Source organism: Spermophilus citellus (genome assembly GCF_964194105.1).
Source record: "Spermophilus citellus genome assembly, chromosome: 15".
NCBI classification, from domain to species: domain Eukaryota; kingdom Metazoa; phylum Chordata; class Mammalia; order Rodentia; family Sciuridae; genus Spermophilus; species Spermophilus citellus.
In genome coordinates this window covers 46,167,148-46,193,200 of record NC_138195.1, presented here as the reverse complement: position 1 = coordinate 46,193,200, position 26,053 = coordinate 46,167,148, and the positions used below count along the sequence as shown (strand labels likewise).

General features: G+C 35.6%; 1 protein-coding gene across 3 annotated transcripts in view; it reads left to right on the top strand.

The window, feature by feature from the left end:
* MICU1 (mitochondrial calcium uptake 1) overlaps window positions 1-26,053 on the top strand; it is a 188,988-nt gene that overhangs the window by 28,942 nt on the left and 133,993 nt on the right. For all 3 annotated transcript variants that reach the window (XM_081267168.1, XM_081267166.1, XM_081267167.1), the window contains exons 2-4: window positions 5,565-5,726; window positions 17,681-17,855; window positions 23,144-23,306. In XM_081267168.1, the coding sequence (XP_081123294.1) occupies window positions 5,566-5,726; window positions 17,681-17,855; window positions 23,144-23,306 (499 nt within the window). In that variant the 5' untranslated portion in view covers window position 5,565. The remainder of the gene's footprint in view (window positions 1-5,564; window positions 5,727-17,680; window positions 17,856-23,143; window positions 23,307-26,053) is intronic.

The window sequence follows — 26,053 nt, the reverse complement described above, 5'->3', positions numbered from 1 at the left end:
TCTCAGCAATTTAGACCTTGTCTCAAAATAAAAACATAGCTGGGCACGGTGGCATACACCGGAATCCCAGGGGCTCGGGAGGCTAAGGCAGGAGGATCATGAGTTCAAAGCCAGCCTCAGCACCAGTGAGGCACTAAGCAACCCATTGAGACCCTGTCTCTCAATAAAATACAAAATGGGGATGCCGCTCAGTGGTTAAGTGCTCCTAAGTTCAATCCCTGGTACCCCCCAAAATAAATAAATAAATAAAAATTAAAAAAGGGGGGGCTGGCGATATTCTAATCTCTATTATGAGTTTTTGTACTAACTAGCTATGAGTAAACCGTAACCTTACTGAGATATCAATTTCTTCACTTATAAAATAAGAGTGAATTAGATGATTTCCAGTTCTGTGCACGTTTGAAATGTACCAGAAACAATGAATGCATTGAACTTAAAAGTCTTAATGTAATAGATAATGAAACATAACAATGATATATGGTTATAGGTTTCTAACAGTCTTGTTCCAGCAGTTTCTTGTTGGTTAGACAATGCTTTTCTTTGATAACAAAATTACCTATCAGTTGTTTCCCTTGACATTTCTTGGTTAGAAATACCTCTTCATCTTTTCTTCAGTTCACATCAGAGTATTTCCGAAGAGGCATGCCTTTTTTAGCATTTGGGTGGCAAGGTGTTAGGAAAGAAAACCGTAGTGCTTTTGAATTAATTTAACCTCATCATTAAATGTGCATGTTAATCTTCATTATTTTATAATGACTGCCAATTGGCCTGTTCAGTTTTCCAGACTCAGTTGGAAAGCTGATATCTTTAAATCTGTTTCTCATCAAAACTTAATACATTAACTAGCTCTGTTTTCCCCCCACAGAGCTAGAGATTAAATTATAATAGAGCCTGTACTCAGTAAAGTTTTATTTACTTGACACCTATGAAAATTCCACTAGAGAAGATGATTAGATATATCTTTTGATGTATACTTTGGGGAATGAGATTAAAACCAAGCAGTGAAATGAAGTATAGATATCAGCATTTGAATTGTAGTATCAAAATTTAAGTGGAATGTTAGTAAAACAGGATTTGTGAAGTCTGAAACCCCATAGAGCCATAACACAGAAATGGATTTTCAAAACTAATAAATTTTGAATGTATAATATTAAATCCTTCTCCCTGTGAAACAGAATGTTTTGCTATAGAGTTTTTCACCAGCAAAAACAAAACAAAACAACCCCACAGTGTTTTTCATGAGAGCATTAAAGCAATAAAAGGAATCTAAACTCATGTAGGCAATTCTTTGATTTGAACAATTGGTAAATTTTCTCCCAAAGAGGGGAGATGAGTTTTTCTTTGTGCACAGCTGTTTAGTACTATAATTAAAACTAGATGTTAGGTAACTGGATTCCTAATCCATTTCACTTGCTACCATACTCTTTAGTGTTGCCATTACGATTTTAATATCTTTTTAATTCTTTTTATTTTCATAGCTGCTATGCAATTAGATATTAGTTTATGTTAAACAATATATTTGATTGTTTTCTCTTTGGAAATTTTTTGTTCAATTCTATTTTTTTATTTCTTTGGTATCCTTATCTAATATACACATCATCTAATATCTAGGTTATTAGTTGCCTTTTGACTGTATTTACCACGTCATAGCTTTCTGCCTTTGAATCTTTGCAATTTATTTACTACACTGCTGGTGGATTGGTTATTTTATTTTCTTTTTCAGTGCTGGGCACCTCACACATACTAGGCAGGGGCTCTACCACTGAGTTATACCTCTAATCCCTACATTGATATTCTTTAAATGGTGTTTTTGCTGTGTTGTAATCCTGTTTAAGAGCTGGAGTGTCTTCTTTCAAATATGTGATAAAAATTTTCGGTTTGGCCTTCAAAGAATCTTCTCTAGTGATTGTGGCTTACCTGTTTGGTCATATGTCCACATCTGATCAGCTCTTGAAAACTCCCAGCCTTACATACCACTTCACTTAATCCAGCTTTTGAATTGATTATGTTTTCACATTGAAAACTTCCAAATGCCTTTTTCTTTCTGTTGTCATTGATGAATAATGTTTCCTTCAGATATGTATGTTTTAGTTGTGCTCATTTTTGCTGTAGCCAAAGCAGTGCTATTTATGTGAATGCATGTGTGGATTTGGGAAATGTTAATTTAAAAAATTAAATGTTAATTTAAAATGTTGCACGCCTGTAATCCCAGCAACTGGGGAGGCTGAGGCAGGAGGATTGCAATTTCAAAGCCAGCCTCAGCAACTTAGTGAGACCCTAGGCAACTTAGCAAGACCCTGTCTCAAAATTAAAAATGAAAAGGGATGGGGACATGATTCAGTGATTATGTGCGCTGGGTTAAATCCCCAGTGCAAAAACAAAAAGCAAAAAAAAAAAAAAAAAAAAAAAAACCAAAAAAAACAAAAAAACAGAAAAATAAATACATCAGAAGTTTTCTGATAGGAAGAAAATATAAGGAACAGCCTCCTTGGTGTTGTATTTTTAAGCTTAAAACAGATATTTTAAACACCTATAATGTAATAAGCCCTGTGCTTGACTGTGTGTTACAAAGAGGAAAAAAAAATAGTTTAAAGGACATTCAAAGACAAGTGTGAAAGGCAAACTTATATTTGAACAAATAGATTGCCTTAGGAAGATAGACACCAAGTGCAAGGTGATTTAAATCAGGAAGCAATGCACTATGCTTTGAGAAAAATGAAAAGGATGGGAGGTCATAGATACTTTGTATAATTTGAATAAATTATTCCTACAAAAAGATTGTGGAAACAAAAAAAAAATGTCCCTTTTCCCATTAGTCTACCTGGTGGAATATAAGAATGACCTGTGGCCACAGGTCATTGTCTAAGGGGGGGGGGAATAATTTTCCACTAATTCTCTGGGTGGAGTGCCCACAATGATCCTAAGGCTTTTGGGGAATACCCCTGATGTTTCTATCACTTGATCACATTTTATGCTGTTCTAGGGATTGGGTGGTAAAGCACTTGCCTAGGACATGTGAGGTCCTGTGAGGTCCTGGGTTCAATCCCTAGCACTGCAAATGAAGAAAACCTTGCTGGAAGTGGTGGCTCCCTTCTGCAGTCCCAGTACTTTCCCAGTAGGAAAAAAGTCTTTGTCTATGAGATGGGGGATAGGAGAGTAAATGTTTATTAAATAATATGAACTAATGTAGATTTTTTTAAATGATGAAAAAATGTACATTTTTTAATTAGTCTACTGAATTAATTTTAGATGATCCCATTTTTGTTGGCAACATCCAAAGCAACATAATCTGGAGCAAGCCAAACCTATGCCTTTTTATGCCATCAGCGTATTGACCTTGGCTACATCAGTGACATAGAACTTCTGGTGCTTGTTGGACTTGACATCCACAGTGAGCACAAGTGTGTTATCTTCTGTCGTCTTCTTGGCAGATTCAGTTGTCAGAGAGAAATTAGGGATGGCATAGTAATGAAGCTGGATTGTTTCTCCTAGAGGCGCTCTTGGGAGGACTTCTGGGCTGCCTCTGGAAGATATGGTATCTTGGGCTGCCAAAAGGCAGCTAACCTGTTTGGGGGGAGCGTGGACAGGTTTTAACTGCCTTCTTGGCCTTTAAAACCCTTGATTTGTCTTTGTCTTTGGAAGGGGCAGAAGCTTCCTTCACTTTAAAAAAAAATTAAATTTGTTCTTTTTTAGGCATACATGACAGTAGTGTGTATTTTGACATATAGATACAACTTATTCTAAGTAGGATTCCATTCTTGTGGTTGTACATGATGTGGAGTTTCACTGGTCACGTTTTCATATATGAACATAAGAAAGTTATGTCCAATTCATTCTATTTTTCCTATTCCCATTTCCCTCCCTTCCTTTACTTCTGTTACCGTTTTTGGGAAAATGTCCCAGATGTCTCTAATATAAAACAAAATAATGGGCTTGGGGTTTTGGCTCAGTGATAGAGCACTTGCCTTACATGCGTGAGGCACTGGATTTGATCCTCAGCACCACGTAAATAAATAAAGGTATTATGTTCATCTATAACTAAAAAAAAAAAAACCCTATTAAAATACTAAAGGATTTTTTCTTTCTCTTTTTTTTTTAAAGAGAGAGAGAGAGAGAATTTTAATATTTTTTAGTTCTTGGCGGACACAACATCTTTGTTTGTATGTGGTGCTGAGGATCGAACCCGGGCCGCACGCATGCCAGGCGAGCGCGCTACCACTTGAGCCACATCCCCAGCCCAGGATTTTTTTCTTTACTGAAATTTTAAATATGAAATGAAAGAATCTGGTGGAGGAGGGCTTCCATAGGCCTGAAAGTGAGAAAGATTAAATTATTTTGGGACTAGGGTTGTGGCTCAATGATAGGGTGCTTCCTTGCATTCGGGAGGCAATACTGGGTTCAATTTTCAGCACCACACAAAAATGAAATAAAGATATTGTGTGTACACCTACAACTAAAAAATAAATATTTTTTTAAAAATTGTTTTTAACAAAAGCAATATCAGCATCATAATAGGAAAAAATCATTAAAAACTGGGACGTGGGCTGGGGTTGTGGCTCAGTGGTGGAATGCCGGCCTGGCATGCGTGAGGCACTGGGTTTGATCCTCAGAACCATATAAATGTAAAATAAAGACGTGTCCACCTAAAATTAGAAAATAAATATTAAAAAAAAGAAAACCTGGAACGCTGGAGCCAGTCCACTTGGGGATTCAAATTGTGGATCCATCACTTCCTAGCTGCATACTTTTGAGCAAGTCCGTAAAATGAAGGTGCCAGTTATTGATCTATTGCTTTTCAGCTCTAAATTTGTCTTCCATTGTCCTGTTTGCCAGTTATTGTTTAGTTTTGTCAGAAGGGAGACAATGGAGAAGGGGTTTCCTTTGTGTGCTGCTTGCTCCTGTGTCAAGCAAGGATTAGTGGAACATTCAGTGGGAGTTTTAGTGGTAACACACCCATGTGTGGTTTCCCAATAATTATACACTGTGGCATCTCCCCATGTGTGGCTTTCCCCAGCATCCAGAAAGGTACCTTCCCAACACATTCTGCTGACATGAATTCTCCCAGTAGGTGTCTTGTGCCAGTATCACAGAGAGTAACTTTCTGGTGAATTCTGCTGGCATATTGTCTTAGCAGATTTCTCAAACATCCATGGTTGTGTCCTATACACAAGATGATGTTCTCACCTCTAGTAGGAGTGGCACTTTTGCACTTTTGCACAGAGTTGGTCTTTTCTGTTGTCATGTGTCAGCTCTAGAAGTAGGGTTTGCTTCCTTTCTCTACTCCTGGGTAGTTAATCTCCTGTTGTAATTAAAAGTGTTTTATATTAAACTTTTCCCTGTTCAAATTATTGTGTGATTTCTATCTTCTAATTATACTTTGATATTTTGGGTTTATAAGTAGTAGTACTTTTCCTATAAGATTGGCCTAAAGATTAAATCAGATAATATATGCAAAGTGTTTAGAATAGTGTCTGCCATAATGAGTACTCAACCACTGTTTTTTTGGTGTGCTAATACTATTGTTATTGTCTGCTAAGGGCGACATTTCTACTTTTTGTTTACAGGATGTTTCGTCTTAACTCACTTTCTGCCTTGGCCGAACTGGCTGTGGGCTCCAGATGGTACCATGGAGCATCACAGCCCACCCAGACAAGGCGAAGACTAATGATGGTGGCTTTCCTGGGAGCATCCGCAGTAACTGCAAGTACTGGTCTCTTGTGGAAAAGGTGAGTGTTATCTGACCATCTTGTTCTTAAGTGAACTTATATTTTTTCAAATGTCTCTGTTAGAATGGAGTTGATTTCTGAATTAACTTTATATCAAAAGTTATTACCCAAATCATTTGACATTAATAGTATTAGTCTCTGAAATAATATATTTTAAAGAATTCAGCCATGGCAATAAATAGAAAACATAGTGCTTTCAGGTCTGCTTGTCTCCCCTGCTGAACATTTTTCATAATGGTATAGGGATGTCAGTAGTTGCTTTAGAAAATGAGTGCTTTGGGAGACTCAGAATCTAGTAGCCATATATGAAATTAACTGATGAATCTCAGTATTTGTGTCACCTAATAAATTTCCTTTCTTTTTATTGAAACTTACCTGGAAGGAAGAGAAAATATAGTTAGTATAGTCTTCTCTTTCTTAAAATATATAGGTACTGTTTTTCTGATTCTACTAACTCTTGTTTTTTATCTTTTACCCACTTCACCCTGTCTTAAAGTTGCTATCATGATTAGCTTTCTTAAAAAGATTACATTTTTATTATTTTTTATTAATTATGTTAAATGAAAATATGTACAATAAAATATATTAATTTTAGATAGACAGTTCAAAAATGTTTGTATATTGTACTGAGGATTAAACCCAGGATCTCATACATTCTAAGCACTCTTACCATTGAGCTATATCCCCTGTGCTTTTTATATTTTTATTTTGGGAGAGTCGTGCTAAGTTGCCTAGGCAACCCTTGAACTTAAGATCCTTCTGCTTTAGCCTCTTAAGAACTGGGATGACAGGTGTGTACCATCTTGCCCAGCCAGTTCAATAATTTTTCTTTTAATTTTTTTTAATTTAAAAACAGGATCTCACTAAGTTGCTTTGGGCCTCACTAAATTGCTAAGGTTGGCTTTGAACTCACAATCCTACCTCAGCCTCCAGAGCCACTAGGATTATAGTCATGTGTCACCACACCTGGCTCAGTTCAGTAAGTTTTGACAAATGTATATAATTGTGCAACTACCCCCAAATCAAGACATAGAATATTTCCAGGGACTGGGGATATATCTCAGTGGGTACAGAGCTTGCTTAGCATGCACAGGGCCCTTGGTTTCATCCCCAGCAACACACACTTACACTCATACACAAAGAAAACATTTCTATTTACTCATAATGTCCTCTCATGCCTCTTCCTAGTCTCAACACTATGCACCATTCTAGGCAACTGCTTATCTGATTTTTATAGATCAGTTCTGCATTTCTAGAACTTAATATAGGTAAAATCATTAAAAAATGTATCTTTTGGATCTAACTTCTTTTACTTAGCCTAATGTTTTTGAAATTTATACTATATATCAGAAATTGGAATCTTAATTATAATTGGATGGTATTTCTTTGCTTGAATATGCTGCCACTTATTATCCATTTACCAGTTGAAGGCCATTTGGGTTGTTTCAAACATTTTTTACTCTCATTAATAAACTATATTGAAGCTCATTTATAAGTCGCCATTTCTTTTAATTAGATACTTATGAGTGAAGTTGCTAGATTTTGGCAAATATATGTTGAACTTCATTCAAAACTGCCAGTTTTCCACTGGTTTGGTACATCTATACACTCCTACCAGCAATTCATGAGACTAATTTGTTCACTGGTCTTTGGTGTTATCAATCCTTTAGCCATACTAGAGAGAGAATGTTGTAGCAATTCACCATGGTTTGATTTACATTTCCCCAATAGCTAATGATGCTAAGCATCTTTTCTTGGAATTGCTGGTCATATCTGATGCCGTCTTTTATAAAGTATGTGTTTGAATTGCCCACTAAAAAATTGAATGGATTTCCTTCTTATTGAGCTATAAGATCTTTATGTAGTTTGGATATAACCTTTGGCAGATAGATGTTTATTATAAATGTGTTCTCATAGTGAATGGCTTGCATTTTCATTTACTTCATGATGCCTTTCAAAGAGCAGAAGCTTTTAATTTTGACCAAGTTCAGTTTATCATTATTTTTTATATGTTTCCTGTCTAGAAAATATTTGCCTGTCCCCAAATGTAAAGATTTTCTCTTGTGTCTCCTACAGTTTATTGTTTTAGACACATCATTATTTCTTTTTTTTAATTTATTTTTTTTATTGGTTGTTCAAAACATTACAAAGCTCTTGACATATCATATTCCATACATTAGATTCAAGTTGGTTATGAACTCCCAATTTTACCCCATATACAGATTGCAGAATCACATCGGTTACACATCCACATTTTTACATAATGCCCTATTAGTAACTGTTGTATTCTGCTACCTTTCCTATCCTCTACTATCCCCCCTCCCCTCCCCTCCCATCTTCTCTCTCTACCCCATCTACTGTAATTCATTTCTCTCCTTGTTTATTTTCCCGTTCCCCTCACAACCTCTTATGTGTAATTTTGTATTACAATGAGGGTCTCCCTCCATTACCATGCAATTTCCCTTTTCTCTCCCTTTCCCTCCCACCTAATGTATCTGTTTGATGTTGATCTTTTCTTCCTGCTCTTCCTCCCTGCTCTGTTCTTAGTTGTTCTCATTATATCAAAGAAGACATTTGGTATTTGTTTTTTAGGGATTGGCTAGCTTCACTAAGCATAATCTGCTCTAGTGCCATCCAATTCCCTGCAAATTCCATGATTTTGTCATTTTTTAGTGCTGCGTAATATTCCATGGTGTATAAATGCCACATTTTTTTTATCCGTTCATCTATTGAAGGGCATCTGGGGTGGTTCCACAGTCTAGCAATTGTGAATTGTGCTGCTATGAACATCGATGTGGCAGTATCCCTGTAGTACGCTCTTTTAAGGTCTTCAGGGAATAGTCTGAGAAGGGCAATAGCTGGGTCGAATGGTGGTTCCATTCCCAGCTTTCCCAGGAATCTCCATACTGCTTTCCAAATTGGCCGCACCAGTTTGCAGCCCCACCAGCAATGTGCAAGAGTACCCTTTTCCCCACATCCTCGCCAGCACTTGTTGTTGTTTGACTTCATAATGGCTGCCAATCTTACTGGAGTGAGATGGTATCTTAGGGTGGTTTTGATTTGCATTTCTCTGACTGCTAGAGATGGTGAGCATTTTTTCATGTACTTGTTGATTGATTGTATGTCCTCCTCTGAGAAGTATCTGTTCAGGTCTTTGGCCCATTTGTTGATTGGGTTATTTGTTTTCTTATTGTTTAATTTTTTGAGTTCTTTGTATACTCTGGATATTAGGGCTCTATCTGAAGTGTGAGGAGTAAAAATTTGTTCCCATGATGTAGGCTCCCTATTTACCTTTCTTATTGTTTCTCTTGCTGAGAAAAAACTTTTAAGTTTAATTAAGTCCCATTTGTTGATTCTTGTTATTAACTCTTGTGCTATGGGTGTCCTATTAAGGAATTTGGAGCCCGACCCCACAATATGTAGGTCGGAGCCAACTTTTCTTCTATCAGACGCAGAGTCTCTGATTTGATATCTAGCTCCTTGATCCATTTTGAGTTAACTTTTGTGCATGGCGAGAGGAGGGGATTCAGTTTCATTTTGTTGCATATGGATTTCCAGTTTTCCCAACACCATTTGTTGAAGATGCTATCCTTCCTCCATTGCATGCTTTTAGCTCCTTTATCAAATATAAGATAGTTGTAGCTTTGTGGATTAGTCTCTGTGTCCTCTATTCTGTACCATTGGTCCACCCGCCTGTTTTGGTACCAGTACCATGCTGTTTTTGTCACTATTGCTCTGTAATATAGTTTGAAATCTGGTATCGCTATACCGCCAGATTCACACTTCCTGCTTAGAATTGCTTTTGCTCTTCTGGGTCTTTTATTTTTCCATATGAATTTCATGATTGCTTTATCTATTTCTACAAGAAATGCCGTTGGGATTTTGATTGGGAATGATCTTTCAGTAGCTTTTCCTCCACGTTAGTTATTCCCACTTCTGTTCTATAAAAAAATAAATAAGAAGGGGTGCTGGAGTTGTAGCTCAGTGGTAGAGCACTTGCCTCATACATGTGAGGCACTGTGTTTGATTCCCCAGTACCACATATAAATAAGCAAATAAAATAAAAAGGTCCATCAGCAACTAAAAATTTTTTTTTAAAGAGAGTAGTTTGAAATGTTACATAAAGGAAACAAATCTACATTTTGTTGGTATGATATTTATAATTTTTTATTTAAATATCCAAAAGCAAAAAATCTGTATATTGACAACATATCGCTAATATTAGAACTTTTCTAATACATGTCTTTGTTACAGATTCTAACTTTATAAATGTTTCAAGATGATAAATATACCTACCAGTAGGGTTTTACTACTGTAAGATTGTTAGTCTTGTGCCTCTGTTATACCGCATAGAAACAATGAGCAGGAATTTTTTTCTCAAGAAGAAATGAGGTTTAAAGTTCTTTTTAAAAATAACCTTTTCAGTTTGCTTTGTTTTCTTTCTTTGAATCAAGAAAAATTCAAATGCATCTATATGAAAGATGATCCATTCACCCTTGTCTTTTAGCTCCTGGACTTTAGCATTTCGTCTTAATTTTTCTTGTAATGCAGTATGACTTTTAAATTTTACTGCAGTCCTTCCCAAGGTTCTCTGGAAGTGAAAAGTCTACCACTATAAATGGCAGTGGAGATTGTAATTCCCATGGCCTTATAGGGAGTGGCTTAAATTGTATGGTTATGCTATAAATATTTGAGCAGATTGTGATTCCCTTCTGACTCTAAAGAGTCTTACTCCAAATGCTTTCTCTAATTTTGTGGATGAGAGAACTTATAAACCTTCAAATATAGTTTTTGTAAGTTTTTGCTACATTTCTTTTGAAGCTCTGTTATTATGTATATTCCTATTTAAGGTTGTTATATTTCCTTGAAGAATTGACCCAATTAACATTAGAAACATTTCATTTTGTTTCTGGTAATATTCTTTGTTCTGAAATCTACTTTGTCTCATATTAATCCAACCACTCCAGATTTCTTTTAATTTGGGTTTGTATGGCATATCTTATTTCTCTCTTTGTATTTAAACTTATTTTCTCAAAAACAGCTTATAATGGGCTTTACTTTTTGTGTAAGTCTGATAACCTCTGTCTTTTATTTGAGGTGTTTAGACCATTTTCACTTCTCATAATTACTGAAATGGGTTTCATTTAAATCTTCCATCCTGACATTTGTTTTCTATTTGTTGACACTACTCTTTACTTCTTTTACTTAATTATTTAGGATACTGAGTTTATTACCTCTTTGCTTCTCTCTTCTTTATTTCTGTCTTCTCTCATTTTATTGTTTTGGAGGGGGGAAAAAAACCTTTTATTTGTTTTATTTATTTATTTATTTATTTTGAGACTAGGATCTCACTCTGTTGCCCAGGCTGATTTTGAATTCATAGCCTTCTTCCCTCAGTCTCCTGACCAGCTGGGATGATCACTGCACCCAGTTTATTATTTCCATACATGTATATAGTGTGCTCTGATCATTCTTTTGCTTTTTCCTTCTCTCTCTCTCTCTCTCTCTCTCTCTCTCTCTCTCTCTCTTTCTCCCTCCCTCCCTCTCTCTCTCTCTTTCTCCCTCCCTCCCCCCCTCCCTCCCTCTCTCTCTCTCTCTCTCTCTCTCTCTCTCTCTCTCTCCCTCTCTCCCTCTCCCTCCCTCCCTCCCTCCGACCCCTTCCATGTGATTATTCTAAAGCAAGATTGGCAAACACTTTCCATAGGATTCAGATAGTGAGTGTTTTAGATGGCCCAGTTTATAAAGTCTCTGTTGCTACTGCTATATAGAGCAAAAGCAGCCATAGACAACATGGAAATGAATGAGCAATGTGTTGATGATGCATGCCTGTAGTCACAGCTCCTTAGAAGGCTAAGGCAGGAGGATGGTACATTCATGGCCAGCCTGGGCAATTTAGCTAGACCCTGTCTCCAAAATAAAGTTTTTTAAAAAGGGAGAGTGTTGCTGGGGATGTAATTTAGTGGTAGTGCACTTGCCTAACATGTGCAAGGCCTTGGGTTTGATTTTTGGTGCTGAAAAATAAATAACGAATGAATGAATGTAGCCATGTTCAAGTAAAACTTTTATGGGCACTGAAATTTGAATTCCATATAATCTTTTTTTTAAATTTATTTTTTAGTTGTAGTTGGACACAATACCTTTATTTTATTTATTTATTTTTATATGGTGCTGAGGATTGAACCCAGGGCCTTGCACTTGCTAGCTGAGTGCTCTACTGCTGAGCCACAACTCCAGCCCATATAATTTTTTTTATCACAAACTATTATTTTTCTTTTTATTCTAGTTATTTAAGAGTATAGAAACCAGGGGCCTTACAAAAACAAATAGGGGACTGGATTTGACCTGTGGGCCATAGTTTGCCAGTTCTTGCTGTAGAATTTAGCATACATCTTGAACTTGTCATATCCTACCTTAAATGTTATATAATTTCCTACCCAAAGGACTTAAAATCAGCATACTATAGTAATGCAACCACATCAATGTTTATAGCAGCTCAATTCACAATGGCTAAGCTATGGAACCAATAGATGAATGGATAAAGAAAATATGATATATACACATTAGAATATTATTCAACCATAACGAAGAATGAAATTATGGCATTTGCTGGTAAATGGATGGAACTGGAGACTATCATGCTAAGTGAAATAAGCGAGTCCCAAAAAATCAAAGGCCAAGTGTTCTTTCTGATATGTGGATGCTAACATACAATAGATAGGGGAGGGAAGAATAGAAGTTTATTGGATTACAGAAAGGGTAATGAAGGGAATGGAGGGGATATGGGAATGGAAAAAACAGTAGAATGAATCTGATATAACTTTCCTATGTTCATATATGAATACACTACCAGTGTAATTATATATCATGTACAACTGCAAGAATGAGAACCTAATACAATGAGTTATACTGCATGTATGTATAATACGTCAAAATATACTCTACTGTCATGTATATCTAAAAATAACAAATTTTAAAAGTTATATAACTTCACATATATATATATATATATATATATATATATATGCTCAATAATATAATTTTTATTTCCCTTCTGTGTTCCTTGTATTATTGTTATACATGCTATAACTAAATATTTTATATACTTTAATACATTGTTGTTGTTGTTATTAATTTTGCTTTAAAGAATCACCTGTATCTTAAAGAAATTCTAAAAAGAGAAAAAACTTTGTTACATTTACCCATACATTTTACATTTCTGGTACTCTTTGTTTCTTTGTGTTAGTCCAAGTGTCTTCATTCCTTCCCTCCTTCCTTCCTTCCTCCTTCATTTCTTCCCTCCCTTCATTTTTGAATTTATTTATAGCTTATTTTTATTGGTAGATTGTAATTATGTTTTGAAGCATTCTTTTTTTTAACCATTATTTTATTTATTTATTTTTATGTGGTGCTGAGGATCCAGCCCAGTGCCTCACATGCACTAGACAAGCACTCTACCACACAACCCCAACCTGATTGTAATTATTTGTAATAGTAGAATTCATTGCTATATATTCATACATGCACAAATATAACAATATAATTTATCAGTTTCATTCTCCAGTACCTCCTCCTCTTTTCCCTTCCTGCTTCCCCCTGGTCCCCTTCTTTTCAACTCCTTTGTATTTTCATGAGGTGCCACCACCCCCAGCTCTACCTCCCCTTTCTGTCTAGCTTTCATATATGAGGGGAAACATGATTTTCTGAGTTTGGCTTATTTCACTTAACATAATACTCATAAGTTCTATCCATTTTCCTGCAAATGATGGAATTTCATTCTTTATGACTGAATAAAACTCTATCATATATACTACAATTTCTATTTTCTACTGATGGACATCTAGACTGGGTCCATAATTTGATTATTGTAAATTGTGCTGCTTATAAACATAGGTATACGTGTATTGCTATAGTATGTTGACTTTAATTCTTTTTTTAAAAAAATTTTTTTTAGTTGTAGATGGACACAATACCTTTATTTTTATTTATTTTTATGTGGTGCTGAGGATCGAACCCAGCATCTCGTATGTGCTAGGCGAGTGCTCTACCACTGAACCACAACCCCAGCCCCTTGACTTTAATTCTTTAGAATACATATGGAGGAGTGGTATAGCTGGGTCATATGATGGTTTTTGAGGAACCTCTGCACTGATTGCTGTAGTGGTTGTACTAATATGTTTCCCCAAATCTTTTCCATGTAGCTTACTTCTGTAGTGCAATACAGTACCAATGCTGTGACTATGACAGCTAATGCTTTTATATTTCTACTTTGGTGTGACTTTGCTTAAAAAATTTGATGCTTGCATACTATAAGAAGTTTTTTTTTAATATATAGTGGGAACTTTTTACTGCTTTATTTGAAAAAGAAAAACTAAAGATTCACAAATAAATCAATATTCTACAATATAGTCAAGTGTAATCATGTTTCACAATGTTTGCAGAAACTAATTGAAATAAATGACACCTTCATTCTGTAGATTATTTCACTTTAAATACCTTGTAAATTGGAATCTAGATTGTATAATCATAATCGTAAGTTGACTGATTTTACTATACTAATTTTTTAGATCAGTTTTGCTCACTTCCAGATAGCTAGCTTTTCTGAAAATATCCTTTAAAATATATAGGAAAGGCCTTGATTGAATCTAAAAGTGCCCAAAGATAATATACACCATGCTATAATCAAAATTAATGATAACACTTCAGGCTGATTTTGAGTAAAAGCAGTTCTTGATATTTGACCTCTATATCAATTCAGCTCTCTTTTTAGAGATAATGCAGGGTAGTATCTCTATCCATATAAAACAAAATGAAATTAAACCCCTATCTCTCACCATGCACAAAACTCAACTCAAAATGGATCAATGACTTAGGAATACAACCAGAGACCCTGCATCTAATAGAAGAAAAAGTAGGCCCTAATCTCCATCATGTGGGATTAGGCCCCGACTTACTTAATAAGACTTCTTTGGCACCAGAATTAAAATCAAGAATCAATAAATGGGATGAACTCAAAATTAAAAGTCTCTTCTCGGCAAAAGAAACAATCTATGAGGTGAATAGAGAGCCTACATCTTTTTTTTTTTTAAGAGAGAATTTTTTAATATTTATTTTTTAGTTTTTGGTGGACACAACATCTTTATTTTATATTTATGTGGTGCTGAGGATTGAACCCAGCACAGCGCGCATGCCAGGAGAACACGCTATTACTTGAGCCACATCCCCAGCCCCCTATATCTTTTTTTGAAAAAATATTTATTTAGTTTTAGATGAACACAAAGTACCTTTATTTATTTTTATGTGGTGCTGAGGATTGAACTCAGTGCCTCACACACGTGAGGCTAGCACTTTACCACTGAGCTACAGCCTCAGCCCCTAGAGCCTACATCTTGGGAGCAAATATTTACCACTCACACATCAGATAGAGCACTAATCTCTAGGGTATATAAAGAATTCAAAAAGTTAAACACTCCAAAACACAAATAACCCAATCAATAAATGGGCCAAGGACCTAAACAGACACTTCTAAGAAAATGACATACAGTCAATCAACAAATATGTGAAAAAATGTTCATCATCACTAGCAATTAGAGAAATGCAAATCGACACCACTCTAAGATTTCATCTCACTCCAGTCAGAATGGTAGCTATTAAGAATATAAACAACAATAAGTGTTGGCGAGGATGTGGGGGAAAAGGTACACTCATACAGTGCTGGTGGTACTGCAAATTGGTGCAGCCAATATGGAAAGCAGTTATGGAGATTTCTTGGAAAATTGGAAATGGAACCACCATTCCCATACTAAAACATAAAAACAGCATACTACAGGGACACAGCCACATCAATGTTTATAGCAGCATAATTCACAATAGCTAAACAGTGGACCCAACCTAGATGCCCTTCAATAGATGAATGGATTAAAAAATATGAGGCCTGTATGCACAATGGAATATTACTCAGCAATAAAAGAGAATAAAATCATGGCATTTGCATGTAAATGAATGGAGTTGGGAGAGATAATGCTAAGTGAAGTTAGCCAATCCCCAAAAACCAAATGCTGAATATTTTCTTTGATACAAGGAGGCTGAGTCATAGTGGGATAGGGAGTGAGAGCATGGGAGGAGTAGACAAACTCTAGATAGGGCAGAGGGGTTGGAGGGGAAGGATGGGGGCATGGGGTTATAAATGATGTTGGAATGTGATGACATTATTATTCAAAGTACATCTATGAAGACACGAATTAGTGTGAATGTACTTTGTATACAACCAGAGATATGAAAAATGTACTCGATATGTGTAATAAGAATTGTAATGCACTCTGCTGTCATATAAATTTTAAAAATTAATTTAAAAAAAGAATTGTAATGCATTCTGCTGTCATATAAATTTTAAAAATTAATTTAAAAAAAGAATTGTAATGCATTCTGCTGTCATATATAAATAAAAAATTAATTAAAAAGCCAGAAAAAATAAAATAATTAAGTATTACAGAACCAATAAATGCAATGGTGTACAAAAAGAAGATCTTGGCTTCTTAATTTACCTTTACACAGCTTCAGTACGGCTTTCCTGGCTGTATGCCTCTGGCTCCCCAAAAGGGAGAGCAAGAGAAAGTCACTAGAGGCTGATGAGAGAAAGGGGGGCTCGAGATATAGAGAAGGGAGGAGGGAGGGAGGGGGAGGGGAAGGAAAGGATGAGAAAAGGAAGAGGAGTGGAGCGGAGGGGAGGGGAGAGAGGAAGGAACAAACACATTCAGAAGTCAGCCTTTACTGGGAGGACTCTGTTCTTAGAAAGAAAGTTCTATCCATGAAAGGGCAGGACTACAAGAGAACAGGTATAACTCAACCCTAGGGGTACACCCACAAAGAAGACCTCCTTGCTGTCTGAGTGCGTGTCCAACCAAGCCACACTGAATGGAGTGGTTGGTCAGAGCCAGAGGCATCAAGACTGGATGGTGTGGTCATTCAGTGTAGCTTCCCACAAAGAGCTGTTTGAGTTTGAAGGAATGAAGCCATTACCTTGACTAAAGTTGTTTGGAAAAAATTTTAGGCTATGTTGCTGATTTAATTGCCAGTGTATCTTCTACTGACATTCAGTTTTTGCTTGCTGTTGATAATTGAATGGATCTCAAAAATCTAGCAAGATCAGTTGTCTTCATGTAGAATTGTGTGTGTGTGTGTGTGTGTGTGTGTGTGTGTGTGTGTGTTAGAGAGAGATTGTTTTTTTATTCTTGTAGGTTTCCATTTCTTCTTTAAGTACTTGTGTTACTGTAGTAAGAGAAACATTAACATAAAATTTACCATCATAGAACCATTCTTAAGTATATACTTTGATTGGAAGTATATTCATTGTGAAACGGGTTTTTTAAAATAACTTTCCTGTTCTTCCTCAGCCCCTAGTAATCACCATTCTGTTTTCCATTTCTATGAATTTAACTACTCTAAGTAACTCATGTAAGTAGCATTGTACATTATTTGTCTTTTTGTTTCTGGCTTATTTCACTTAATATCTTTAATTCATCGTTTTGCATGTGACAGAATTTCCTTTTTAAATGCTGAATAATATTCCATTGTACACAAATACACAAACTCTCTCTCTCTCTCTCTCACACACACACACACACACACACACACACACACACATTTTGTTTATCCATTCATCCACGAATTGACAATTGGGTTGCTTCCATGTTTTAAGTACTGTAAATAGTGCTGCTATGAACCTGAGTGTACAGTTATCATTTGAGATCCTGATTTTGGTTGTTTTGATATGTAACTGGAAATAGAATTGCAGGGTCAAATGGTAGATCTACTGTTAGTTTCTTGAGGAACTTCTTCATGTAGAATTTTTGACAAATTTCATTGCTATTGCTCCTGCTGAACTGTATCTGTGACTGCTTGTTTGGCTAATAAATGGACCTTCATGATTAAACTAAATTTTTCTTTTGCACATTTAGGGCCCATGCAGAATCTCCACCATTTGTAAACAACTTAAAGAATGACACTGATGATAAAGGGAAGAATAAAGATGAAGGGGAAGTTTATAACCATGAAAAAAAGGCTGCTGATAATTGTCTTGAGCCTTATCCAGAAGAAAAAAAGAAGAAACGATCTGGATTCAGAGACAGAAAAGTATGGAACAAAATTTTATGTTAATTGGAATTATATCCTAAAGTAGACCAATGCAGTTTTATGATGTATTTTAAATGGTTCATATTCACTTCTAAGCTGTTTACCTCTTTGCTATTTTCCATCATGTTCTAAGCCAAAGGTACTTATGAATGTGAAATTAAACGGAGTAATGACCAGTATATTCTTCCTTAGTTCTTTCAGTTCAACTACCTAAACTGATTCTTGCTTTATGGATCTTTTAAGTGCTCGTCTTCTCATATATTCTTTGTAGTACTTCTGATTTATGAGGTCAAGTTGTAAAGGGAGAATAAATTTTCTTGGAGAAATAACTTCCAGAAAACTGAGTAACTTTGAGGATAGCATAAACTTCAGATTACTGTCAAGATTTTGTGTAATTAACACAACCTACTATTATGTAGCTTTTCTATACACAAAAAAAGTTTCAATTTCATTATAATAATACCTATGATATTAGGCATTTGAGTTCAGCATACACTCATGATGAACAGTTGTTTAATATGTCTTTTCAATTCCCACCAGTTTTTTTTGCAGGGGTAACAGGTACTGGTGATTAAAAATACAGGGGCTTACTAGTGCTAGGCAAGCACTTCATCACTTAGCTATACCTCTAGCCCCCAAATCCGTTTCTGATTGAGCTTAATTTGAACAGAAGTTATGTATCACAAGTGATTCTTGGTTTCTGAGTCTTCCCAGGGCTTTATGTTATCATATATATTATTTATAATACTTTTTAACTTTATTAGTTTTTCTGTAAAGATAAATTTATTTATTCTTTTGCCCTGAGTAAATTCAAAAGAAAGCTGACCTTCACCTTGTGCTAACAGTTTCATTTATAGCCATGCTTTATTTACATTTTACAGAGTTAAAATAACTGAAATTTTTTAAACATTTATTTATTTATTTTAGTTATACATGACAGTAGAATGTGTTTTGAATATCATATATACATGGAGTATAAACTTCCCATTTTTTTTAAGAGAGAGAGGAGAGAGAGAGAGAGAGAGAAGAAGAGAGAATTTTTTTAATATTTTTTAGTTTTCGGCGGACACAACATCTTTGTTTGTATGTGGTGCTGAGGATCGAACCCGGGCCACATGCATGCCAGGAGAGCGCGCTACCGCTTGTGCCACATCCCCAGCCCCAACTTCCCATTCTTATGGTTGTACATGATGTGGAGTTACACTGGTCGTGTATTCATATATGAACATGGGAAGTTATGTTCAATTCATTCTGCTGTCTTTCCCATTCCCATCCTCCCCTCCCCGCACTCTGCCCTGTCCAATCTGCTGTACCTTGACCTCCCACCCCCCACCCGACCTATTATGAGTCAGCATCCACACTCACAGAGAATATTTGGCCTTCGTGTTTTAAAATGATCCAACTTTTACTTTTTTTGGTGGGGGGGGCAGGGGGAGGAGTACCAGGGACCAACCTAGGGGCACTCAATCGCTGAGCCATATCCCCAGCCCTATTTTGTAATTTTTTTAGAGACAGGGTCTCACTCATTTGGCCCAGGCCAATATTTTCTGCTCCTTCTCTTATTTTTGTCTCTGATCTGTATTTGTGGGCCTCCAGAAGCTGCTGTGTACCTGTTTGGCAGTGCAAGGCCTGGGTGAACTGGTTAATTGCAGGAGCAACTTTCAGCTGTATATGGAGGAGAGCCCTTTGCCACTGTAATCAGATGGAGTGGGACCTTTTGACAAAGCAAATGAGGTCCATTTGGGATATCCCGACCTGTGCAAAAATTATTAGGCCCTTTCTCAAGAGATTTATCTATCACCTTTTTGGCCTTCTGCTTCTTCATGACTACCCTTGCTTCTTCCCTTTGGCCTTCTTTCCTTTGGGCATCTTGAGCAGTTAAAAAACAGACTTTTTATTCCTACAGTCTTATCACTCAAATGTTCATTCCTGGACATATAATGTAATCTTGCCTGTTTTGTTTTGATGGTATGTCTTTTTCGTGTCTTTTAATTCTCTTTAACTACAAGTGAACTGGGCATGTTGGTGCACACCTGTAAACCCAGTAAATCAGGAGGCTGAGGCAGGTGGATTGCAAGTTTGAGGCCAGCCTCAGCAATTAAGCAATGCCCTAAGCAACTTAGTGAGACCTGTCTTAAAATAAAAAATAAAAAGTGTTGGAGATGTAGCCCAGTGGTAAAGTACCTCTGAGTTTAATGAAAATCTACAAGTGACAGAATCCAGGCCATTTAACCTATAAAATTCCCTGGAGTCTAGATTTCACTGATGCTTATTAATTCAATTCAGCAAGTTGCTCTACTCTTTGTTGTACCTGAGTATTGACAACTGGATTTTGCAGCTCAGTCAGACTTAGATTTGATCCATGTGGCAATACCAGAGGTGATTTCTTTCTTTCTTTCTTTCTTTTTTTTTTATCATGAGACAACTAATATGTAGTTACTTTTCTCTTTATGATATTAGCAGCTATTGCTGTTTAAAACCAGATCTGTTAATTCATTGTGGTTGCAAAATGGTGATATTCTAATGTTATCAAATATTTTTCATATATTAATGGAATATTTTTCTAAAAAGAATGTCTCATTCATTGTTTGGTTACAATTAGTATCTGGTTACTTACTCTTTGGTACAGTTCATGTAAGAAACATAATGCTCAAATTTTTATCTGTTTGAGTTGGGCAGTTTTATTAATGATGTGTGTCTTGATATAATGATACTCAAGAAAATATGGTAAATATTTGAAAGAACTATCATGATTCCCTTATCTATTCTCTAGATCAAATGTCCCAGAATCTTTGATGATCTGTTTCTGGTTCAAAGCCTTTGTTATTTTGCTTAGATGTTATATTCTGAAATCTTTTTTTTAAATATATATTTTTTTAGTTTTAGGTGGACACAATGTCTTTATTTTTATGTGGTGCTGAGGATCAAACCCTGTGCCTCACACATACTAGTGCTCAACTGCTGAACCACAACCCAATATTCTGAAATCTTTATTATAGTTTTAATTTTCCATCTAACTTGCTTACTTAAATTAGGCAGCTCCATATAACTTGATATAAACTGATCTCCAAGACATAATGCTAAGAAACACACGCACACACAACACACACTGTATACTATGACTATTCTTCATTCTACTAGTATAGGAGTGCATTAGATCTGTTACTTTCCTTGACCTTTTTTTCAAATTAAAACTCATAGGGCTAGGGTTGTGGCTCAGCGGTAGAGCGCTCACCTCGAATGTGTAAGACCCTGGGTTCGATCCTCAGCACCACATAAAAATAAATGAATAAAATAAAGGTATTGTGTCCAACTACAACTAAAAAATAAATTTAAAAAACTTATAACCATTGGTTTATATTAATAATAGCAAAATGTGTTTGTAGCATAAATTGTGATCAAATTAATAATTTTAAACAGCATAACTTAGTGATTTTCATAACAAGGAAACCATATTGTTCAGCTTTAAAATCCCTGACTTACATATTATCTTTGTACCTTGCATATGATTTGATTTAATTTTTTAGTTCAGAAAGCCCTCTTTGGCAATAGTTACAGCTTATATACCATAAACATTTCAAACTTTCTTTTTGTTATTATTGTTGTTCAGAGGAAGAAGAGAAATTCAGATGACCTAAAGAAAGATATTTCTTCTGCAGTCAGTATTACCCAGCATACAGTTGTAGTTTAATGTAAAATGCTTTTTATATGACTGTGGCTAAGTCTTAAAGCTTCTAAGGGTTTGAAAAGCTACTTATTGTTTGCCGATGTTTAGTCTTTTGATAAAGTCTTCTCTGAAATCTATTCAGATTTTAATTCAAGTTAGCATTGAATTTTTGTCATGTAGTTATAAATTAGCAGTCTTTTCTTAATTGCTAAAAGCACATCTGGTAGTGATATTGAAACCATTGTTAAACAGTTACTACCAATGACCCCAAAGTGACATCTAGTCAGGGCTGTGTTTTTCTTAACATTAATGAATTGATGAGTTTTAGGTTTTATTGCTTCAATACATTTTGTACCCATTTATAATATAGTATTTATTTTTGGCTACCTCAACATTCAAAATTAAAGATAAGATAAATATCTTCACCAAAGTAGTATATATGATTGAGAATAATATTTTATATGTTCTATGCTTAGCATAGGAGCTTATATGCCAGATAAGGGAATGAGATACAATATTAATATGTTGCACTGTTAATTAATGTATGACATAATTAATTTAAAAAAATTGTAGATGGACACAATATCTTAATTTTATTTAGTTATTTATTTTTATGTGGTGCTGAGGATCCAACACTGGCTAGGCAAATGCTCTACACTGAGCTATAACCCCAGCCCCAACATACTTGATTTTGTTGTCAAACATTTGCTTATGTGCATTGCCAACTCTAACCCTTTGTAAATAATGCTGTATGTAAAAGATCATGTAGTAGTTTGGTAGTTTGCTTAATCCTGTAGTGAAAAGTAAAAATTTGCCAGCACAGTGGCATGCACCTATAATCCCAGTAGCTTGGGAGGCTGAGGCAGGAAAATTGCAAGTTCAAAGCCAGCCTCAGCAAAAGCAAGGTGCTAAGCAACTAAATGAGACCCTATCTCTCAATAAAATACAAAAAAATAAAGCTGGGAATGTTGCTCAGTACATGTTGGTCAGATACCCCTGAATGGGTTCAATCCCCGGTACAAAAAAAAAGTAAAACTCTGTTGCTTCAGACCTATTAAAATTTGAGTTTCCATGGTATGTAATTTCATTTTTCTGTGCAATCATTTAATATACTTTGTTTTTAAAGGCCTGATAACTATTCACGATCATGAAATCTCAAGTCTGTTTTCTTTTAGGATTGAGGAAATTACATAGAAGTGAGAAGAGTAAAGTCAGTCCCTTTTTTCAAAAACTTGGTATTTAAGAACCTGTAGGCTACTATGTATATGACATTGCACCATGTTATTAAGACCTTTTGGATTCTTTTATGGTGCTTTTAAATTTTGCTAGCTTTCAGTTATTTAAGAAACTAGACAATTCTTTAAAAAAAAGGAGTCTAAACAAAAGTTACATGAACATTGCTTCAACTGAGTTATAAATGGTATGTTACAAGAAAGAAATTTTTAAAATTTTAAGTCAGGCTTATTTGTAACATAAAAAAAACCTCATTATAGAAAGAGTGGTAACATAAATTTCTCCAAAAATAAGATGAGACATATATATGAAAAATAATGAGCATTAAAGATGGGAGTATATGAACATTGCTTAAATATAGTAACATTCTTTAAATTTCTAATTTTAGGTGATGGAATATGAGAATAGGATCCGAGCCTACTCCACACCAGACAAAATCTTCCGATACTTTGCCACCTTGAAAGTAATCAATGAGCCTGGTGAAGTAGAAGTGTTTATGACTCCACAAGATTTTGTGCGATCCATAACACCCAATGAAAAACAACCAGAACGTAGGTGCTAAAGTGAAAAATCAGATTGTGATACTTATTTTGTTATAGGCTATTTTACATCTGTGGTGCATAAATTTTATAGGTCCATGACATTATTACATTCACTGTGTAATTATTGCATGTCAGGTGTTGTACTGGACTTTAGTAGTACAAAAGAGGGGAGCCTGCAGTTCAGTGTGGCAAGGAGTAGGGGCAAAGGAGACTGTGCCTCTCTGTCTCATTCATTACCTATAATGAGAATGTCCCCAAGGTCAATGCAATATACATGTAATTGCTATTGATTTATTTTTTTAGCAAGGGAGATAAACACAGTAACAGGTGATTTTAGGAATTTATAGAAGAATATTATGCATATGTCCTGTGGCAGTGGAAAGAAGAACCACTTAGGGGATGGGGATGTGGCTCAAGCGGTAGCGCGCTCGCCTGGCATGCGTGCGGCCCGGGTTTGATCCTCAGCACTACATATAAACAAAGATGTTGTGCCCTCCAATAACTAAAAAATAAATATTTTTAAAAATTCTCTTTCTCTCTCTCCCTCTCCCTCTCTCACTCTCTCTTTTGAAAAAAAAAAGAAGAAGCACTTAGCTCAATGTGGAAATTTGGAGGATGCTCTTTAGAGAAATTTTGTAGGTTTGAATAAAAGACAAGTAAAGAATAAGGGGAAAGGGGCTTGGGGTTGTAGCTCAGTGATAGAACTCTTGCCAAGCACTGGGTTCTCACTGGTAGAACTCTTGTGAGGCACTGGGTTCAATCTTCAGCATCACATAAAAATGAATAAATAAAATAACATCTACAACTAAAAATTTAAAAAAAGAGAATGGCTTATTTAGAGAAAACAATCTGAACAAACAAGGTGTGTGGAAAGAAATAGCTTCAAGTTAAATATAATAATTTAAGAATGTATCTGGGAGATACTTTAGGAAAAAGGATCAAGTAGGGAGCGCCAGGATACAGACTTTCTATTGAAGCAACCATTAAGCTGGAAAAGAGATGAGAATCAATTTTTTAAAAATTCTGCCAACTAATCAGCTCATAACCAGGGGAGAACTCACTGAGGAAAGAGCCTACTAAATTTTAGTGACAAAGCTTTGTGGCAATTTTGCCTCCCATCCCTGTTTCCCAGGTCAGCAGCAGCCATAGGAACAGCAGCTATGATCCTAGTGTGGCTTAACATTTGGGAGGGAGGGAGGTGAGCAATACAACTTGTTCTCAAAAAGTTTTGAGTGTACATTTGACACTTGTCCAGAAGTTCACTGAGCTACTAACTAGCAAAAAGCTTGTCCTTTCTTTCATCCATCCAGGACGTAAGTGGCTTCCTCTGTGTCATCTACCAAAAAAAAAAACCTTAAAGATATGCAGTATACTGCCCATTGCCACCCAGGCCAAGCAACATACAGACTAAACAACTGGGAAGGATGACCTTTTGAAGGGTCATCACATACACTGAAGAATCTGGAGTACAGCATGTATGCTGTGGGACAGAAGTGATTGAAAAAGATTTAAGTGGGCTTGTATCTTTTACTGATCTTGGGACTCAATGCAAAGAAGAGGTAAAATTCAAGTCAAGAGTTGTAGGTAGCTTGACTAAATGTTAAACCTAAGCTAAGAGCCAATCTGCAAATACTGGCTGAGATTTTGTTTTGTTTTCCATTCTTTTTGGCTCCAGCATTGAAGGAAATCTTTATGAGGTCACCTGCTTACTGCTTAGATAACAGATCAGAAACTGCAGAATACTGTCTTTGTAAGAATACTTTGGAAAAGTCACTATAAAGACTTCATGATTGAAGTGAAAGAATGGAGGTCATTTGTATTATAGAATTTCCCATAGTCTGGATTTTACTGATTGTATCCTTATGATGTTGTTGAATATTTCCTCTGCCCTTTGTATTTCACTCAGGTAGAAAGCACCTGAAAAGGAAGCTACCAAAATGAAAAATCTCTGGATGTTGACACTAGAAGAAAGTATTTTATTATTCTTTGTATGCTTCTTTTTTTTTTTTTCCTTAACAGACTTCACATTTATTAATTCTGCAAGTGTTGCCAGGCACAGTGGCGCATGACTGTAATTCCAGTGGCTTGGGAGGCTGAGGCAGGAGGATTGTGAGTTCAAAGCCAGCCTTAGCAAAAGCGAGGTGTTAAGCAACTCAGTGAGACCCTGTTTCTAAATAAAATACAAAATAGGGCCAGGGTTGTGGCTCTATGGTTGAGTGCTCCCGATTTCAATCCACAGTATCTCACCTCAAAAAATGTATAAACATTTTTTTAAATAAAATAAATAATTCTACAAATGTTGGTTGATTGAATCTGCTATGGATTCAGGGATGCAGTAATTAATTCCTGCTGTCATAGAGTAACCAGTCTTTTAAAATAAACATTAAACTTTAGGCTTATATTCCTTTAAATTTGATTCAGGGCCTTGTTTTGTGAAATATGGAAGAGAGTAAAGTAGAGAGAAGAGGATTGGAAGATATTTCCTGATTTTTATGATAGTAAAATATTTTTGTTCCTATAAAAATAAACTGTTCAAGTAAAATCTCACTGTTCAGGTAAAATCTCATTTGTATCAGTAACTTTTAAAGATGAGTGTATTTTGTTTCTGTTGAGACAATGAAAATGAAACAAGACTTTTTAGACAGTCCACTAAAGTTAATTTATTGTTTGAGGAATATTATTTTTATCCTTTTAGAAATCATGGTGTATTATGATGGCTTTCATATATTTTGACATTTAGGGGTTTTGTTTGTTTT